Genomic DNA, 18,046 nt, shown 5'->3' with positions numbered 1-18,046 from the left:
ATTCTTATAAGAAAATCTCTACAGTGCATGTGCCTCGTGTAACCGCAGGCTCCAGCACGAGATCCATATGATCGCAGATATGGCGCATGCGCTCCATGAGACTACGGGCGCTAGCGCCCATAGTCTGGAATCGCGCAGGAGGCATGTATGACTGTCCAGACAAGAACAGTATGCGGAAGCGCTGAGAAGATTACAGTCCTCTCAAAAATCGCAACTATTTGCCTGATATAGTTTCCGCATGCGCTGAGGAGATCGCAGCCATCTCTGAGGGCAAGGCTATATTGAGAATGAGCATATATAACCAGGATATAAGGTTAAAACAAGTACATGGGCATGTACAAATGTGCCCCTAAATGTAAATTATAACTGGAAAAACCTAAAAATGTTATCCAATAATTACATCCGCACGTGACCTACCCACACCGGTTACCAAAACAATTCCTCCACAAATAACATTAAAATAATAAATATTAAAATAATAAATTATAAATATATGAAAAAGTTAAAATACACATACCTATATTAAAATGAATGTGTGCAGTAAGTATACATGTACATGTAACAAGAATAAATATGTACAGTAATATTAGAATAATAATTGTGCATAGGTGGGGGTGAATATGAACATATATAAAAGTACGTATCACATGAATTGTGACATCCTATATAATTACATAAAAGAATAATAAACAAGTGCATAAAGTTAAACATTTATATATGGACTTATTAGGTTCTAAATCCCTCAAACCTGTATCTACAAAAATTTGATGTGTACTAAATCTTTCAAACCGAAAAGTTATCTGTAAAGTACCTAATATAGTTTTGACAACTATATGCCTGGACACAATAGTAATCATAAATACAAAAAAAAAGAAAAAAAAGGGGTATTTTGTTATACCACCGATTGATGGAATTACTTTATTGTCCTATTGCGGATATGGCTGGAATTACTGACATCGGTCTCTTCAACTGCACTCATCACAGGCTATTCAATATGGATGTCTAATAACATACAGTATAGTCTATATACAATGTAGATCCAAAAATAATATATACATAGGGAAAAGAAACCTAATAAGAATAATAGATAAGATATATGTACCCATCCATAATATAAAAAACTGTGCTGTGGCCCTATATGCATAATAGCAAAATACACATTTTATCTACCTCTCAGAACCTCTGAACAACATTTACAATATTCATATAGTCCACCTCCTAAACCCGTTTAAGTCTGGGCATAGTGGTGCAATTTTTGCGGTAGTCATATGGTCCAACTCCTCCTCCGATCGGCAGCAGAGGACGGCGATGCGGCTCCCTGGATTCTATGGAAGCCGGTGAGTTGCCTATACAGTGGTCTCAAAACTGTAGCCCTCCATATGTTACAAAACTGCAACTCCCAGCATGCCCAGACAGCTGTTTGCTGTTTGGGCATGCTGGGATTTGCAGTTTTGCAACAGCTGGAGGGCTACAGTTTAGAGACAACTGCACAGTGATCTCCAAACTGTGGCCCTCTAGATCTTGCAAAACTGCAAATGCCTGCATGCCCAAACAGCAAACGGCTGTCTTGGCATGCTGGGAGTTGTAGTTGCGATCCCTCCAACTGTTGCATAACTACATCTCCCAGCATGCCCTTCGGTGATCAGTACATGCTGGGAGTTGTAGTTTTGCAACAGCTGGAGGCACACTCGTTGGAAAATACTGAGTTAGGTAACAGAATCTAACTGAAGGTTTTCCAACCAGTGTGCCTCCAGCTGTTGCAAAACTACAACTCCCAGCATGCACGGTCTGTCAGTACATGCTGGGAGTTGTAGTTTTGAAACAACTGGAGGTTTGCCCCCCCCCCCCCCCCCATGTGAATGTACCGGGTGAGTTTACAGTGAGCTTCCTGCTTTGAGCTGCGGCAAATTTTTCGCCGCAGCGCAAGCTCCTAGCGGGAAACTCACAGTAACCCCCACCGCCAGTGTGAATGTACCCTAAAAACACTAAACTACACTAACACATAATAAATGGTAAAACACTAAATATACACCCCTTACACTGCCCCCCCCCCCCCCATAAAAAGGAAAAACTTATCGTACAGCAGTGTTTTAAAAAACGGAGCCTCCAGCTATTGCAAAACAACAACAACTCCCAGCATTTCCGGACAGCCACTGACTGTCCAGGCATGATGGGAGTTTAGCAACAGCTGGAGGCACCCTGTTTGGGAATCACTGGCATAGAATGCCCCTTTGTCCACCCCTATGCAATCCCTAATGTAGTCCTCAAATGCGCATGGTGCTCTCTCACTTCGGAGCCCTTTCGTATTTCAAGGAAACAGTTTAGGGCCACATATGGGGTATTTCCGTACTTGGGAGAAATTGCACTACAAATTTTGGGGGGCTTTTTCTCCTTTTACCCCTTATGAAAAGGAAAATGTGGGGGCTACACCAGCCTGTTAGTGTAAAAAAATAAATTTAAAAAAAATTTAAAAAAATTTAATTGACACTAACATGCTGGTGTTACCCCATACTTTTTTTTATTTTCACAAGCGGTAAAAGGAAAAAAGACCCCAAAAACTTGTAACACAATTTTTGGATCTACATTGTATATAGACTGCATGTTATTAGACATCCATATTGAATAGCCTGTGATGAGTGCAGTTGAAGAGACCGATGTCAGTAATTCCAGCCATATCCGCAATAGGACAATAACGTAATTCCATTCATCGGTGGTATAACAATATATTGTGTCCAGGCATATAGTTGTCAAAACCATATTAGGTACTTTACAGATAACTGTTCGGTTTGAGGGATTTAGTACACATCAAATTTTTGTAGATACATGTTTGAGGGATTTAGTACCTAATAAGCCCATATATACATGTTTAACTTTATGCACTTGTTTACTATTATTTTATGTAATTATAAAGGATGTCACAATTCATGTGATACTTTTATATATTTTCATATTCACTCTCACCTGTGCACGTTTAATATTCTAATAATATTGCTGTACATATTTCTTCTTGGTACATGTATACTTATTGCACATATTCATTTTAATATAGGTATGTGCATATTCTCTTTTTCATATATTTATTATTTTTATGGGTATTCATCGAATGGTATTTGTGGAGTAATTGTTTTGGTAACCAATGTTGGTATGTATTTATTTCTCACATGCGGATGTAATTATTAGAATTTTTAGGTTTTTCCAGTTATAATTTACATTTGGGGGCACATTTGTACATGCCCATGTACTTGTTTTAACCTTATATCCTGGTTATATATGCTCCTTATCAATATAGCCTTTCCCTTATTATAGATGGCCATGTTCTCCTCAGCACATGCGGAAACTATATTAGGCTGATAGTCGTGATTTTTGAGACGACTTGCGCATGATTTTCTCAGTGCTTGCGCATATTGTTTTTGGCTGGACAGTCATACATGCCTCCTGCGCATGCATGGGCTGACTTACTTCTTATATCCACCACACTGCACTGATTGCTATCCAGATTCAGGTCTTTTCTTGCTAGGATGGACTTTATATGTACTCTGCTAGTATTCACCTAGGCTCTGTTCATTGTATTATTGCCTTTTGATATTTCATACACAGGTACAGGTTGCCAGGGGATACATATGTAGTATTGTCTTTTACCATCCTGACAGAAGTGTTATTTGTCCACCTTTACGTTTTGCATTGTGGTGCTTTCTATTACATCCTGTAATTCTGCCGTGCTCCAGGAGGGAGAGCGTCTGGCCCCCTCCAGTGTTTTTTTGTGGTGTCCCTGGCACAGGGCACTTTTAATAGTTTTTAGATGTTTGTTTTGTATGTGATGGTTATCCAATAAAATATGTAATTTTTTCATACAACTTGAGTTATCTGGGTGTGCAAGGGCCATACAGTGTGTGTGGTGTAGTCTTCTTTCTTATCTGGTTTGCAATGTATTCACCCTAGTTTATTGGTCATTTTAGCAGAGCCCCCCTACATATATTTCACAGGTTTTCTGTCCACAGTCTTTTTTTGAGGATTTATCAATGTTTAACACCAGTGCAAAAAATCACCTTTTTTTTTTTTTTTCAAACAAAAAATGAAAGCATTGCACAAAAATGTGTGACTTTTTTAAGCTAGTTTTGTCACATCAAGTATTGAAAAATTCCACACTGTTTTCTGTTGTCGAGAAAGCCGAAAGTAGCCAAAGTGAGGGAGTTACCCAATTTATGTAACTCCCATTGTCCATAACTCCCATTGACCTTAATTAAAAGTTACTCCAACAGCATAGGCCGTTGGGCTACTCTGTTTATGTAATTCTTTAAGTCAATGGGGGTTATTCAAATTATGTAATTTCCCCGCTTTGGCTGTTTTTGGCTTTCCCGACCTCCTCCAGCTGCTAACAGGTCATAGGTGGCCGGAAAAGGCAATGGACAAAATAGGACAACACCTTTTTAACATTTTAGTCTAACATGTAAAAAATGTGTTGCGCACTGTTTATTCTTAGTCCAAGGTCTGTAAGTGGAACTTCACTGTGTGAAAACCTTGATTTAATTGCTTAAATTATATTTCAAAATGTAATACATTGATCACATACAGATCAGAAACTTCATCTTTAGACAAAGCAAAAGACGAGGGGATACTTCCAGTGTTTCGTTTTATTGCCTCTCCGGAAAAAACATCCATTGATCCTGGTCTATCAAATAGTTCACCAGAGAGGTAAACTGACATAAATATTGCTAAAATAGATCTATTAAAGGGCTATTTCCATCTGTGACATGTATGACATAGCCACAGGATATGCCATAAATGACCCTAAATGCAAGTTGTTTGGCTGTTTTATAGCTTCCAGGCCACCCCTGGCAGCCATAAGCAGGCCAAAATGTGCTGAGGTGCCCTCATTGCCAGGTGTCAATACCCCCTTCTGTATAGTGAAATCCGTTATCCAGGTCATGACTGAAAAATGCTGGTTTTGTACACTTTGGTTTGGAATTATTTGATAAAATTCCATATATCTGCATACTTTTCAAATATTTAGTATGGTTCAACCCCCTCCCCCCCCCCCCCCCTGCTTTGTAGAAAACATAATACAGAAGCTTCACTGCTGATCATTGTAATACTTTTGTACATATAGACAGACATTTATCAAGCGATTTAAGTTACATTTTTTTTATTAAAAATGTCGCACGGGTAGTCTGGTATTTATTAACTGCGACAGTCGCAACTGCGCAAAAAAAAGTCGCAACAAGGTTAAAAATTGACAAAATTTACTCCAGCTCAAACATGGAGCATAAAAAGCTACTACCAAAGTGAAAAAGCAAAAATTGCTGACGTGAAAGAAAATTATCAACAGGCTGAAACCAGTTGATAACTAAGTCACACATAAGCAAAAAAAAAGTAAAGAGAAAAGTACTAAAAAAGGAATACATAAGCAAACATTGATAAATGTCCCTCATAGTCTGCCTTAACATACCTTGATACAGTAGAGGGCTCGTGCACCTCTGCGAAGGCCAGTTAGTGGCTCCATATAAAATGGCTGTATGCATGAGCTATAAGTCTACCAGTTCTACCTCATAGAAATAGATAAGGATACCCTATAGGTAGACATATATAGAGGTTTTATCCCATCCAGCTCATTTAGTCATTGGGACAGTTAAAGAGTACCTGTCATCAACAAAAACTTTTAATATGTTGTTCATAATCATTTATGAAGACATATTGTAATATATCTTCATTAAAAAATATTAATATTTATACCAGTTTTTTCATTTTATACTTTTGGCCACTAGGGGTCTCTCTTCTATGCCTGGTCTGCAAGCAGCATCCTATGCTTTTCATAGTAAGTGTACAGCTTTTAGGACTAATGCTGAAAGGGCTCTGGTCCTTCCACAGGAAGTTCAGTACTCTCAGCTCAGGACTCGCTCCCAGCCTGGAGCAGCACTGTGAGCTACAATCCTGCACATGCCTCTCATATAACAGAGGCCAGTCACCTCCCCCTCCCCCCTGCTCTGTGTTCTCCCTGGCCCTCACCACACGTTATCTTATACATTGTATTATCTCACTGTACTCACTGCTCTGTGCCCCCCCCCCCCCCCCGACATTCATCTTAATTACTGCCTCTGTAATTGCTCCCACCGCCCCTGGTTCTCAGCATTGACTTTAGTGCAGAGAGACACAGGAGAGAGAGAGACAAAGGCTGCCGTCCCTCCCCTGTACTTATTCTGTATGCACACTGCAGAGCAGTGTTTCCAAACCAGGGTGCCTCCAGCTGTTGCAAAACTACAACTCCCAGCATGCCCGGACAGCTGTTGGCTGTCTGGGCATGCTGGGAGTTGTAGTTTTGCAACAGCTGGAGGTACCCTGGTTGGGAAACACTGCTGCAGAGGGAGAGCAGCATACAGGAAGACTTTCAGAAGCAGAGTCCCGGCCAGGCTTCATGTGACATCATGCCTGCCGGGACCCGCCTCCTTCCACCCCTCAGAAAGACAGTGCTCCTGAGCTAATGAAGAGGGATAAAAGAAAGGTATTTCCACAGCGTTTTAAACCTCAATAAACACAGGGATAGGAATAGTTAGAGTAAGGGACAGATGGGGAGGGGGGATCAGGGAAAGTTTAGTTGATGACAGGTACTCTTTAAGGGATATAGCTGTCAATCAATTGAGCGTTCCTAGTTTTTTGGAATGGTGTCCCTAACCTTTTTTCAAGTGTATTTACTTGAATGCAGGGTAATTTTCAACTGATGGTTGGGCCAGTACCTGCTCAGCATGGGTGACCATGACCTGACCTTATATGACATGTCTAATTGTGGTGTCATAAAACTCAAATTTAGGAACGTCTTTCTCTAAAAACATATTCACTGTCAACCTGTACAGGTGATGGTAAGAGGAAATTGATCTTCATGGGACTCTTTCTAACTTTGAGATTTCCTTTTGAAGAGAAAATATTACTTTAGTGGAAGGCTCTAAACCATTGTTAATATGGTTTTAAGTACTGTAAAGTATTTGAAGCTTTTATTCTTGTAGATTTGACATACCTTGCAGAAATTTCACTTTGCTGAGTGTTCAGACTTTTCATCTAAAGTCTTTTACATAATTCTACCTGTGTTTTTGAACACATAAGCCCAGATTTACTAAACTGAAAGCAGACACAACAAGCAGACTGTTAGTAAATATTATGGAATGTGAAAGCAAACCCCTAATCTTTAGTCCTAATTCTTAAAGGGGTATTCAAGGATTTTTTTTCCTTCAGCCTTTGAACCCATAATGCCAAGTTATAATACTGTGTAATATGCTTCGATAACCTCTGTGCACCGATTTGTCCCATTTCATGCACAGGACCCACACTCAGAAGTGCTGAAGTGCAAATCTTTTTATTTTACTGTGGTCTCTGACCTTTCCCAGCATTCTGTATGACTAGAAAAAAATATTTATCCCGGAATACCCCTTTATTGTTATAAATATGATTCCCATAGTGAAACCACTGGCACATAACTATGCACACAATTATTCATGGAGTGCGTATAGTCATTGTCAGAAAAGAATGTATTCTAAATAACAGTGGCGTAACTTGAAGATGCAAGAAAAATGCAATGCAAAAAAAATAAAAATGTTTCAGGGCCCCCAGCTATAATGTTATGCCTATGTTATGCCTATGTTTTGCCTGTTTGGGAAGGATATTTCTTTTTGCAGAATTAATTGGTTATACTGTAGATAATCTGCTTTAGTTTAGTTTATTTTCTTTTGTTTCCTTCAGAAAAGCTTTATTTGACAATCCTTTGGAATCCTTACCAAAATGTGCACCTTTCCCTCCTCCTACTGTTCGGACCCTAAATGTCCTTAGTGAAGTAGCTACAATATCTAAGACCGCCTCAGCCTACATGAGGTTAGGCCCTTACCTTTCTGTCTTTCTCTTTTAAAATCACAGCTGCACTTTTTTTCTGATCTTGTTTCACCTAAAACGAATAACCTACATAACATATGTTAACTTAGTCGTGTGTCAGTTTGTTTGGTGACAGGAATAGCATTTTCTGCAGTGCTAAATTTGATGCAAAATAAAAAACAGATGGAACCCAATTCTATGTTAGTTGGATTCATCCGAATTATGTGGCATCTGTATGAAGTCTGATCCATCAACTTTTAAGTACAGAAGCATGACAGTGGTGTCAACCAAGCATGAGGAGAGCAGGACTGTTTTGATATTATCAGGGGCCCAGTGGTTGTGTCCACAGGAATCAGAAATGTATCCTTTATCCTGTGGGGAAACCTCTTATAAGCAAGGTCAGCTTTGGGGCTGCCTCGTGGCATGCAGGAATGTTTCTGCTACTTGAAGAGAATCTGTTACCACTTTCCTGCAGTGAGGTAAACATAATGGTGTGTTGGTCTTCTAAATCATTGTTCCTCAACTTTCCTGAGCCTAAATACCCATCATACACATCGTTTTGCACAATAAACTGTGGGTACTTTTGCCACATAGTCTAAGGAAAAACTTTTTTTTTTATTTTTTTATTTCCTTAACAGAACAAAACTTTTATGGCACTCACCATGGAATAACACACTGCCGTCATAGCCCTGAGAGCTATTATGAAGTGGCATTGAAGGGGTGGAAAACCTTTTATTTTTTATTTTTAATCAACTGGTGCTAGAATGTTAAACAGATTTGTAAATTACTTCTATTAAAAAATCTTAATCCTTCCTGTACTTTTTAGCTGCTGAATACTACAGAGGAAATTATTTTCTTTTTGGAACACAGAGCTCTCTGCTGACATTATGACCACAGTGCTCTATGCTGACATCTCTGGCCATTTTAAGAACTGTCCAGTTGGAGTAGAAGAAAAAAACATATGCTGTTCTGGACAGTTCCTAAAGTGGTCCTTAAGGGGTTAAGCCGCGAAATCGTGTAAAAAAAAAATAAAAAAATGTTTTTGCTTGCTGCAAGACTGCAGTACAGTCTGTTATACCAATCAGTCTGATTTGTTGTTTAGAGAGTGACCCAGTTTGAAGATTAGGCTAGATATTTATTCAGTGTATTGGATGGGGTTTAGCTAACTGTACACTGATTTGACCTCTAACTCATAATCTAACAAATCACATCGAAGAATAAAATTTAGCTTTGAGCTGTAATGCAATTGAACTTATAAGTGTTTATATCTCATTTAAAATGTTTTATCTTACTTATTTACTGATATTCGGAAACAGACGGTCCACTATGATTGTTCCCAGTCCAGTGCGGGAAAATCCATGTTCAGAGATTTCAGTAAAAAATGGAATGAATGTGAAGGTTGGTCTTAGACAGAAGTGTACTATTTCAACTCAGACTTGTCATCCTCCTGATCCCCAACAGTCATCCCCTTTTCATGCCACAGAGGCTGTTGTATCCAAAGATTATTCACCTTCCAAGGCACTGAGCAGGTACTTAACCAGGGTTGTTATATACCTTTTTCTATAAATCTGTCATTTAGATGTCCTCTCTACCATCTATATTTGCATTGCAGTTTGACAAGCCTGTCTTTTATTAATGTCTGCAATTTCTGCTTAGAAATGTGATTATGAGCAGCTCTGGAGAACAGACTTCTGTCATACATTCATTTCGGTCATATACTTCTTTGACTCAAACAAGGGATACATTGTCTCTTACTATAAACTGACATTTCACTATTATGGACTACAGAGAATTTAGTTCTACCATATCACTGCCATGTTAATCCCCCCTCTCTATAAGGGCTATAGAGTTTTATGCTGTTCACTGTTGCCTTTCTGGTTTCCATGTTGCCTAGTTAGTTATATTGTGAACCGCAAAGATGATTTAGGATACGTGTATGGAATGCACTAAAACGCTGCTAAGGGGCTTTTATAATAAAATCCGGGTATACAAGTGAGTTCCAGAACATAAACATTTTGATTAGCTGTGGAATGACTGGTTATAACCAAAACTACCTTTCTAAAAGCTATAGGTACAAGCAGAATTACCAGCCAACTATTTTTAATTTTTATTTGACACAGACATTTTTTAAAAATGTTTTATGAAATTAGTATCTGTATCTTAGGAATCCAATATCAGCACGTCTGGTCAAAGAAAAAAGTTACAGAAAAAAGGTCAATAGAAATTGAAAATGCCACAAACAGTGAAACACATTGGCCCAAATCTGTCTGATTTGCCCTTATGAAAGCTGAGCTGCAATTGCTTGCTATAGGCAAAAACAGACAGGTTTGCTTTCAGGCAGATTGATAAATCTGGGCCACTAACCTAAGCCCCCTTACATTAAAGTTTATGTGGACTGTAATTTTTTTGGTAGTTGGCAACCGTGAGTACGGGTCTACGAGATCTAAACGGTGTACTTCTACAGTGATGCAGCCAGTCTTACAAAACAATAGCCTTTATTCTTTAACATCTCCTCACATTGTGACTTACTATAAAGTTAGTGATTACATATAAAGCTTGACAGTACAGCAAATTTGTTATGTAGCTCTAGAAGACCAATGGCAGGTAGCATTATAAAAAATAAAAAAGAGGTTACTTTATCCCTGTATCTTGAGATTGGTTAGACAGAACCATTTCCTAGTACTTTTTTTGAAAATCCTGTGGTTTTTGCTTAAAATGCTTTGTAAAGAAGCTGTGCTGGACTTTAAAGGGGTACCCCGGTGTAAAAAAATATAATTAACTGGTGCCAGAAAGTTAAGCAGATTTGTAAATTACTTCTATTAAATCTTAATCCTTCCAGTACTTATTAGCTGCTGAATACTACAGAGGAAATTATTTTCTTTTTGGAACACAGATCTCTCTGCTGACATCATGACCACGGTGCTCTCTGCTGACCCATCTTTCCATTTTAATAACTGTCCAGAATAGGAGAAAATCCCCATAGAAAACATATGCTGCTCTGGACAGTTCCTAAAATGGAGAGAGATGTCAGCAGAGAGCACTGTGGTCAGGATGTCCGCAGAGAGCACGGTGTTCCAAAAAGAAAATAATTTCCTCTGTAGTATTCAGCAGCTAATAAGTACTGGAAGGATTAAGATTTTTTAATAGAAGTAATTTACAAATCTTTTTAACTTTCTGGCACCAGTTGATAAAAAAAAAAAAAAAGTTTTCTACTGGAGTACCCCTTTAAAAGGAGTTTGCCATTTGTGTTTACTACTACAGTGCCATGTAGTTGTTTGAATGGCATTAACCTTTTATTGAATAGAAATCTGAAGCTATAAAATCCATTGGACGAGCTCTTTTCCACTATACCAGCCCCGTACCTTCCCTTCGACCTTAAAGGAGTACTCCCGTGGAAAACTTTTTTTTTTTTTTTTTTTAATCAACTAGTGCCAGAAAGTTAAACAGATTTGTAAATCACTTCTATTAAAAAATCTTAATCCTTCCAGTACTTTTTAGGGGCTGTATACTAAAGAGAAATCCAAAAAAGAAATGCATTTCCTCTGATGTCATGACCAATGTGCTCTCTGCTGACCTCTGCTGTCCATTTTAGAAACTGTCCAGAGCAGAGGAAAATCCCCATAGCAAACATATGCTGCTCTGGACAGTTCCTAAAATGGACAGCAGAGGTCAGCAGAGAGCACATTGGTCATGACATCAGAGGAAATGCATTTATTTTTTGGATTTCTCTTTAGTATACAGCCCCTAAAAAGTACTGGAAGGATTAAGATTTTTTAATAGAAGTGATTTACAAATCTGTTTAACTTTCTGGCACCAGATGATTTAAAAAAGAAAGTTTTCCACGGGAGTACCCCTTTAAGATTGACTTTGTGATGTAATTCTCTCTGGTGCACAGACTGAAAAGTTATGATTGTTAATGCCATTTTTCCCCCTATTTGGTGCTGTAGTAAGTTTATTCTTGAAAATGTCCCTGACATACTCCCTTTAAGAAATTAAGGTAAAAAGGGGGAATCTGAAATAAAATATAATATCTATTTACTACAGTTGGGATGTCATGTATAGCCACGCGACTTCAGCAGCATTGACCCCAGCAGTGATGCTGACATATTTGTCATGAGACCATCGAGGCTCGTGATTGGCTCCTTTTGGTCACATGATGTCATGGATGCAGAAGTAAATGTCTAATAGGGAATAGTGATTTTTAATTGTAAAATATTTTATGATCATAGAATTAGAGGGATTGTCCAAGTCTTAAAAATGTATATCTTTACTTTTCTTTTTTATGTCTATATATGTCTTCCTTTTTATAAGTACTTGCATTAAAAAAAGTTCAATGGAAAACCCTCTGGACAAACTTCCAAAGTCTGCTCCCTGCCCTTCTCCGGGGCTTTTACCACTTAAGGTGCAAAGTTCAAAAAGTAAATCAAATGCAATTGCTACAGTGTCTGCCGCTGTGAGTGCACAGGCAAGGTATGGATTCTGTTGGTGTTCAAATGGTGTGTAATCCTCCATCCTAACTCTGCTATATTTGTAGTGGGAGTAACAGTTTGCTTTGTATTTAATCAAATCTGTATGTGTTTGAACTGTGTGGGCCATAAATGTAAACTGCTTTACCATCATAGCATACAACTCATAAACTAATACTACCTACCCTAGTAGTTAAGAACATTTAGTACATCCTTTAAAAAGACCATTCCAACTTTTCTCTGACAAAAAAAATACCACATTAAATACTATTGAGGTTTACGCACCACTATGTAATATATAATTATATCAAATAAACTCGCATAACTTTTAATATCTTTACTTTGATATTCACAATCACTCATACACTTTTTTGAAATTTTTTATTTATTTAAATATATATATATATATATTGGCAGCGTGAGGTCACCAAATTGTAGCTCCTTTGTGAACACTAGAATAAAGACACCTTTTTCACGGACTTAATCGTGTGCTGTGGGTATCAATACTTCTAATAGATATATATATATATATATATATATATATATATATATATATATCCACCTCTTTTTCTCTTTTAAAGTATGTCACTATGTTTTATAGATGAGTATCCTGTTCTGTTTTTTTTTTTTTTTTCCACTCCTCTCCTCTTTCTTAGATTGTCTGACCCCTTTGTCTATCGTTCTCTCTTGGACGCTCTTCTCATAGAACCTGTTATTAAACCATCTTTTCCAAGTTCTAAGTTAGCAAGGAGATCCAATGGCTTGGTGGGAAGTGAACAATTTATGAGGTGAGGTGTATGAGTTTTGAGCTCAACCGGTTTCATAAAGAGGGTGGGGGGACTTTTTTATTCACGAGGAAATATGGAGTTGGACCCACAGTATAAATGATAGCCTTTTTGTTTTTTTAATTAAACAACTCAATCTGTACCTATAACTAGGGACAAAGAAAAATATGACTTATTGATCACAACTCTCTAGATATGGTGCTTGAGACAGTTTTTGATTCAGCAACATACTATACTTTCTAAACCAATATATCTTTGTTCCTCATAAAACAGCTCTAGAAATGAAGTCTAAGGTAAAAGTACAAGGATACTGTATTAATAGCGGATACCAATCGCATCCCGCCCCTGCCCATTAAAACATATTAGATTCATTTGACAAGTTCTTTGTTTTAAATAATATGCTGGATGTCACCATGCATTAGATATACACCCACTGGGGGAGTCAGTAAAAACTGTGTGAACAAAAACTGTCTTGCTTTTCCCGTAACAACCAATCATAGTAAGCTGTCAATTTACCAGAGCCCGAAATGAAAGCTGAGCTGCGATTGGTTGTTATGGCCAAAACCAGACCGTTTTTGTTATCACTATTTTTTTTTTCCTTCCCAAGTTATGGGGGAGATTTTCAAAACCTGTGTAGCGGGAAAGTTGACCAGTTCAGATCAGCTTGCTTCTTTCATTTTGAAAATGCCTTGTTAAAAATGAAAGAGATCCTTTTGGTTGCTATGGGCAACAGGTCAACGTTCCCCCAATGTGTTTGTTGTTGGTGTGGCAAGGGACACTTTTAGAAGGATCTAAAGCTTTCATAACATGTGCTTTGATATCAAAATCTGTGTTCAATTTGACACTTCTCAGATGAAAAGGACAATTGGTGTTTTAAAATCAGGCTCCAATGACAAATAGAAGCCTCATAAAATGGCTATTAGCATTAACTGCAGCTTCCTGCCACAACTTAGTTTACAACCTAACAGCATTATAAAATATATAAATGCACATAATGAAAACATATTTCAACCTCCATTTACAGTTTTGGTATACAGACTAGTTATATCACATATAAAGTACTATGTACAGTTTTAAAGAAAGAGAAAAAAAAAACATGGTTCATTAGACTGTTTTCAGGTTTCATTCATCAATAGCGATACTTCTGTGAAGTCTACAGAAATTGGGATTTAAGTGTTTTCAAAACAATTTTCTCAAATGTAGGCTCCCTTCTTTCTTAGAGTGTGTTTTGGTTTTGCAATACCACATAGAAAATGAGGACAATAAAAGAGCTGTTTCTGGAAAAAGGCAGTTATGTTTTTCTAATCTTGGATAACCTTAATTGCCAAAAAAGTGATATTTTACTCAGTACCTAATCCTGACAATGTGCAAATCATTTTTGTGTCTAGGACCTATGTATTCCTAACAAATAGCATTTATATCTTGCTCACTTGCTTTGTCTTATTGCCTTGTGGAGGGGCGTATCCATCTATCTCCCTCACTGTTGATGTCTCATCTGCTCTGAGTCTGGGAGCAGCCTGGCAGTCTTCAAACCATTGTACAGTAGTTTTTATGCATACATTTTCCTAGTAAAGTTGGATGCTAATCAACATAGCTGCCACTATGTGTGTCATTCAGCTTTCAAGACTCCTGAATGTCTGATCAGCTTTTTTGTCATTCAGGAGTCAGAGAAAGCTTTAACTGTGCAAGTATGCTGGAAGTTGTAGTTTTGCAATAGATGGAGCTGCTGTGTTTGTAAAGCACTGTGTTATAGCAGTGTTGCCTTTAGCTATTGAAATACTACAACTCCCAACATGCCCACACATCCTTTGTCTGTAGCTTTGCAAGAGCTGGAGGCACACAGCTGGAGAATACACAGCTCTAAAACAGAGTTTTACAAATATTCTACCCCAGCTGTTGCAAAACTACAACTCCCATCATGGGAGCTTTAGTTTAGAAACAGCTGTAGGCTGTAGTGGTGCAATGGTGATCTTCTATACTGGATACCAACACACTTTACAGCCGGTATCCAGTATGCTGCAAAATACAGAGTAGTCTGTCTGTATAAAGATAGATGACGCCTAGTGGCGGCTATTTTCATTTTTTATTTATTAGTAAAATTCACATTTAAAAAAAATATTTTTTTTATAAATGTATATTTAATAAAAAGTCATCTTATCAGTAGTACTACAAAATATAAAAAGTTTTTCATAATGACAGTGTTAAATGGTTAAAATGGCATGTAAGTGCAACCGCACACAATTTTTTTCCATGAATACTGTATTCATATTAAATATATCAAGTATTAATAAAAATCAAAAAAATTGCCAATATGGTTATCACATTCATTTAGAAAGCTACTGTACTTTATAGGAATCCTAAAGCAATGTTTTGGTCGTATATTTAATTTTTATTCAGAAAGAGTGTTATTAAAGGGTTACTTCGCCCCTAGACATCTTGCCCCCTATCCAAAGGATAGGGCATAAGATGTCTGATCACGGGGTCCCACCACTGGGGACCCCCGCGATCTCCCTGCTGCACGCGGCATTCATTTAGAGCGTCAGGTGCAGCACCGAAGGCTCGTGACCTCTCGGCTGCACCCCGCTCGTGACCTCACGTCCACACCCCCTCAATACAAGTCTATGGGAGGGGGTGTGACGGTTGTTATGCCCCCTCTCATAGACTTGCATTGAGGGGGCATGGCCATGATGCCATGAACGGGGTGTGACCGTGACGTCACAAGCCTCCGCCCCGTATCGTCATTCCTTTGGATAGGGGATAAGATAGATGTCTTAGGGGCGGAGTATCCTTTTAAGAAACAAAGTTGAAATGTGAAAAGTATCACACATAGTATGTATAATAAAAAATTCTATTATATTTCTTTACACAAGACACAGGAAATCAAGACCAGCAATAGTTGTGTGACAAAATATATCATACTATGGTGGGAATTTACTGTTTTTGGCCCTTGGTTTTGTGTGTGCGTATTTTGCAATGTATTTTATGACCTTCACTTATTTATCAAGCATTATGCCAACTACGGCAAAGCATTCAAGACATACATTGCAGAACTGTGCAAAATGTATCATACATCGCACTGTTGAAATGGGCCTAATTGAGAAAGTGCTAGCTGGAAAAGTGAGGTTAAAAAGTTCCAAACAATAATTTTCCCCTTTATTTTTTAACACAGACTTAAGGAGCATGAATGTTTTGTAATTTTTAAGCTGGTCTTCGTTTTCATTTTAAATTATTATTTATTAATCTTGTTTTCCGAGACCTTGAAACCTATTTGAGAAGACCACAAAACTTGTATTTAAAGGGGTATTCCGGCTTTAGACACTTTATCCCCTATCCAAAGGATGTTTTTTTTTTTTTTTTTTTTTTCAAAGAAAATGACTACTATATGTATAATGTGTAGTAGAATGAGAAATGTGTCACACAAAGTTTGGGCTGCATTAGGAAGTAGTCTTCTCAAACAGGTGGTTCTGGAGAGGTTTCGCTGTACATGTAGTAATGTAATACATACCTTGTTTGTTGTTTTTGTGAGATTCAACTTATCTGTTTAGATACTATTATAATATTTGTCTTCTTGTTTTGTCAACAGTGATTCACTTGAGCCTGCACCAGTCACTGGGATTATTGGTGCATCTTCAAAGATTATGCCTGCTTCCTACAACCCTAAACCATCTGTGTATAAGCCCAGTAGTTCAACCACTGCAGCCAAGCCAGGAAACTGGCAACCAGGTAAAAATTTTCACATAAGATTACAGTGGTCCCTCAAGTTACAATATTAATTGGTTCCAGGACGACCATTGTATGTTGAAACCATTGTAGGTTGAGACCATAACTCTATGGAAACCTGGTAATTGATTCTGAAGCCCCCAAAATGTCATCCGAAGATAAGAAAATGTGACGATTAAACAAATAAGTAGATAACTAATATAGATAAAGCAATGTTTTTTTAAACCAAAACATCCTTGGAAAAATGAGGGTGCGTGTGTGTAGGTGTACCTCGATAAACTGTTTCTGGCGGCTTCTGCAGTTCGATGATTTAAAGCAAGCGCTTTAATTCATTGACGTGCAGTGGCTTCTGTGGGGCCAGAGTGCCGCTCAATAATGGCACCTGAGAATGTTGATTTAGTTGATGTTACTGAGGCAGGGTTTAATGAATGTAATGACTGGGGCGTAACCATACCAGGATACTCTTTATACAGAAAAGAAGGCCGTAAAGGGGGAGGGGTGGCCCTGTATGTGAAAGATAGCATAAAATCTAACCTAATACAAGTTAGTGAGGCAAACATAGTTTGGGTTATGTTGCAGTTTGGTAAACATGCAGTAACTGTGTAGGTGTGATATATAGACCACCTGGCCAAGTTAAAGGATTAGATGATCTACTAGTTGAGGAAATGGCTAAAATGACAATGAAAGGAGAAGTTATCATTATGGGAGACTTGGCATTGTTAAGGGGTTAAGGGATCACTGTATAGTCAAAATAGATGAAATGCAAACATTTCAAAAAAGGATCATGGTTACATATTTTAAAGAGTACCTATCATCATCTAAACTTTCCCTAAACCACCTCCCCATCTGTCCCTGACTCTAAGTCTATCCCTGCATTTATTTTGCTTTAAAAAACCCTAAAAATACCTTTTTCAGTAGCTCAGTTCAGAGCACTGTGCAAGGGGAGGTCGTCATAGCAACGGCAAGTCGAGCTGGAGAGAGCGAGATAAGCACTGCATATGCATATATAATTAGCCATGTGCTGTCATGAATCAGTGCCCATATACAGCATTCTGAACCTGTGGGAAAAGAACAGCTGGAGGACCAAGATTGGGCAGAGAGTTAGCATGGAGGGAAACAAAGGGAAAGTCGAGAGAGGGAAGAGGAATGAAGAAAGAGAAGAGGGATCGCGCATACAGCCCCGGCACACTGCAGCTCCTGAGCCGTCTTCACTCTGTGTGGAGC

The 18,046-nt window shown here is 38.1% G+C and overlaps 1 protein-coding gene across 1 annotated transcript in view; it reads left to right on the top strand.

Moving 5' to 3' along the window:
• Window positions 1–18,046, top strand: part of PDLIM5 (PDZ and LIM domain 5) — a 194,103-nt gene that overhangs the window by 123,110 nt on the left and 52,947 nt on the right. Inside the window, exons 10-16 of the mRNA XM_056567402.1 lie at window positions 4,573–4,692; window positions 7,726–7,854; window positions 9,168–9,380; window positions 9,508–9,597; window positions 12,163–12,321; window positions 12,974–13,105; window positions 16,686–16,825. Of these exons, the coding sequence (XP_056423377.1) occupies window positions 4,573–4,692; window positions 7,726–7,854; window positions 9,168–9,380; window positions 9,508–9,597; window positions 12,163–12,321; window positions 12,974–13,105; window positions 16,686–16,825 (983 nt within the window). The remainder of the gene's footprint in view (window positions 1–4,572; window positions 4,693–7,725; window positions 7,855–9,167; window positions 9,381–9,507; window positions 9,598–12,162; window positions 12,322–12,973; window positions 13,106–16,685; window positions 16,826–18,046) is intronic.

This window comes from Hyla sarda, chromosome 1 (assembly GCF_029499605.1).
Source record: "Hyla sarda isolate aHylSar1 chromosome 1, aHylSar1.hap1, whole genome shotgun sequence".
NCBI lineage: Eukaryota > Metazoa > Chordata > Amphibia > Anura > Hylidae > Hyla > Hyla sarda.
This window is presented reverse-complemented; position numbering and strand designations above follow the sequence as displayed.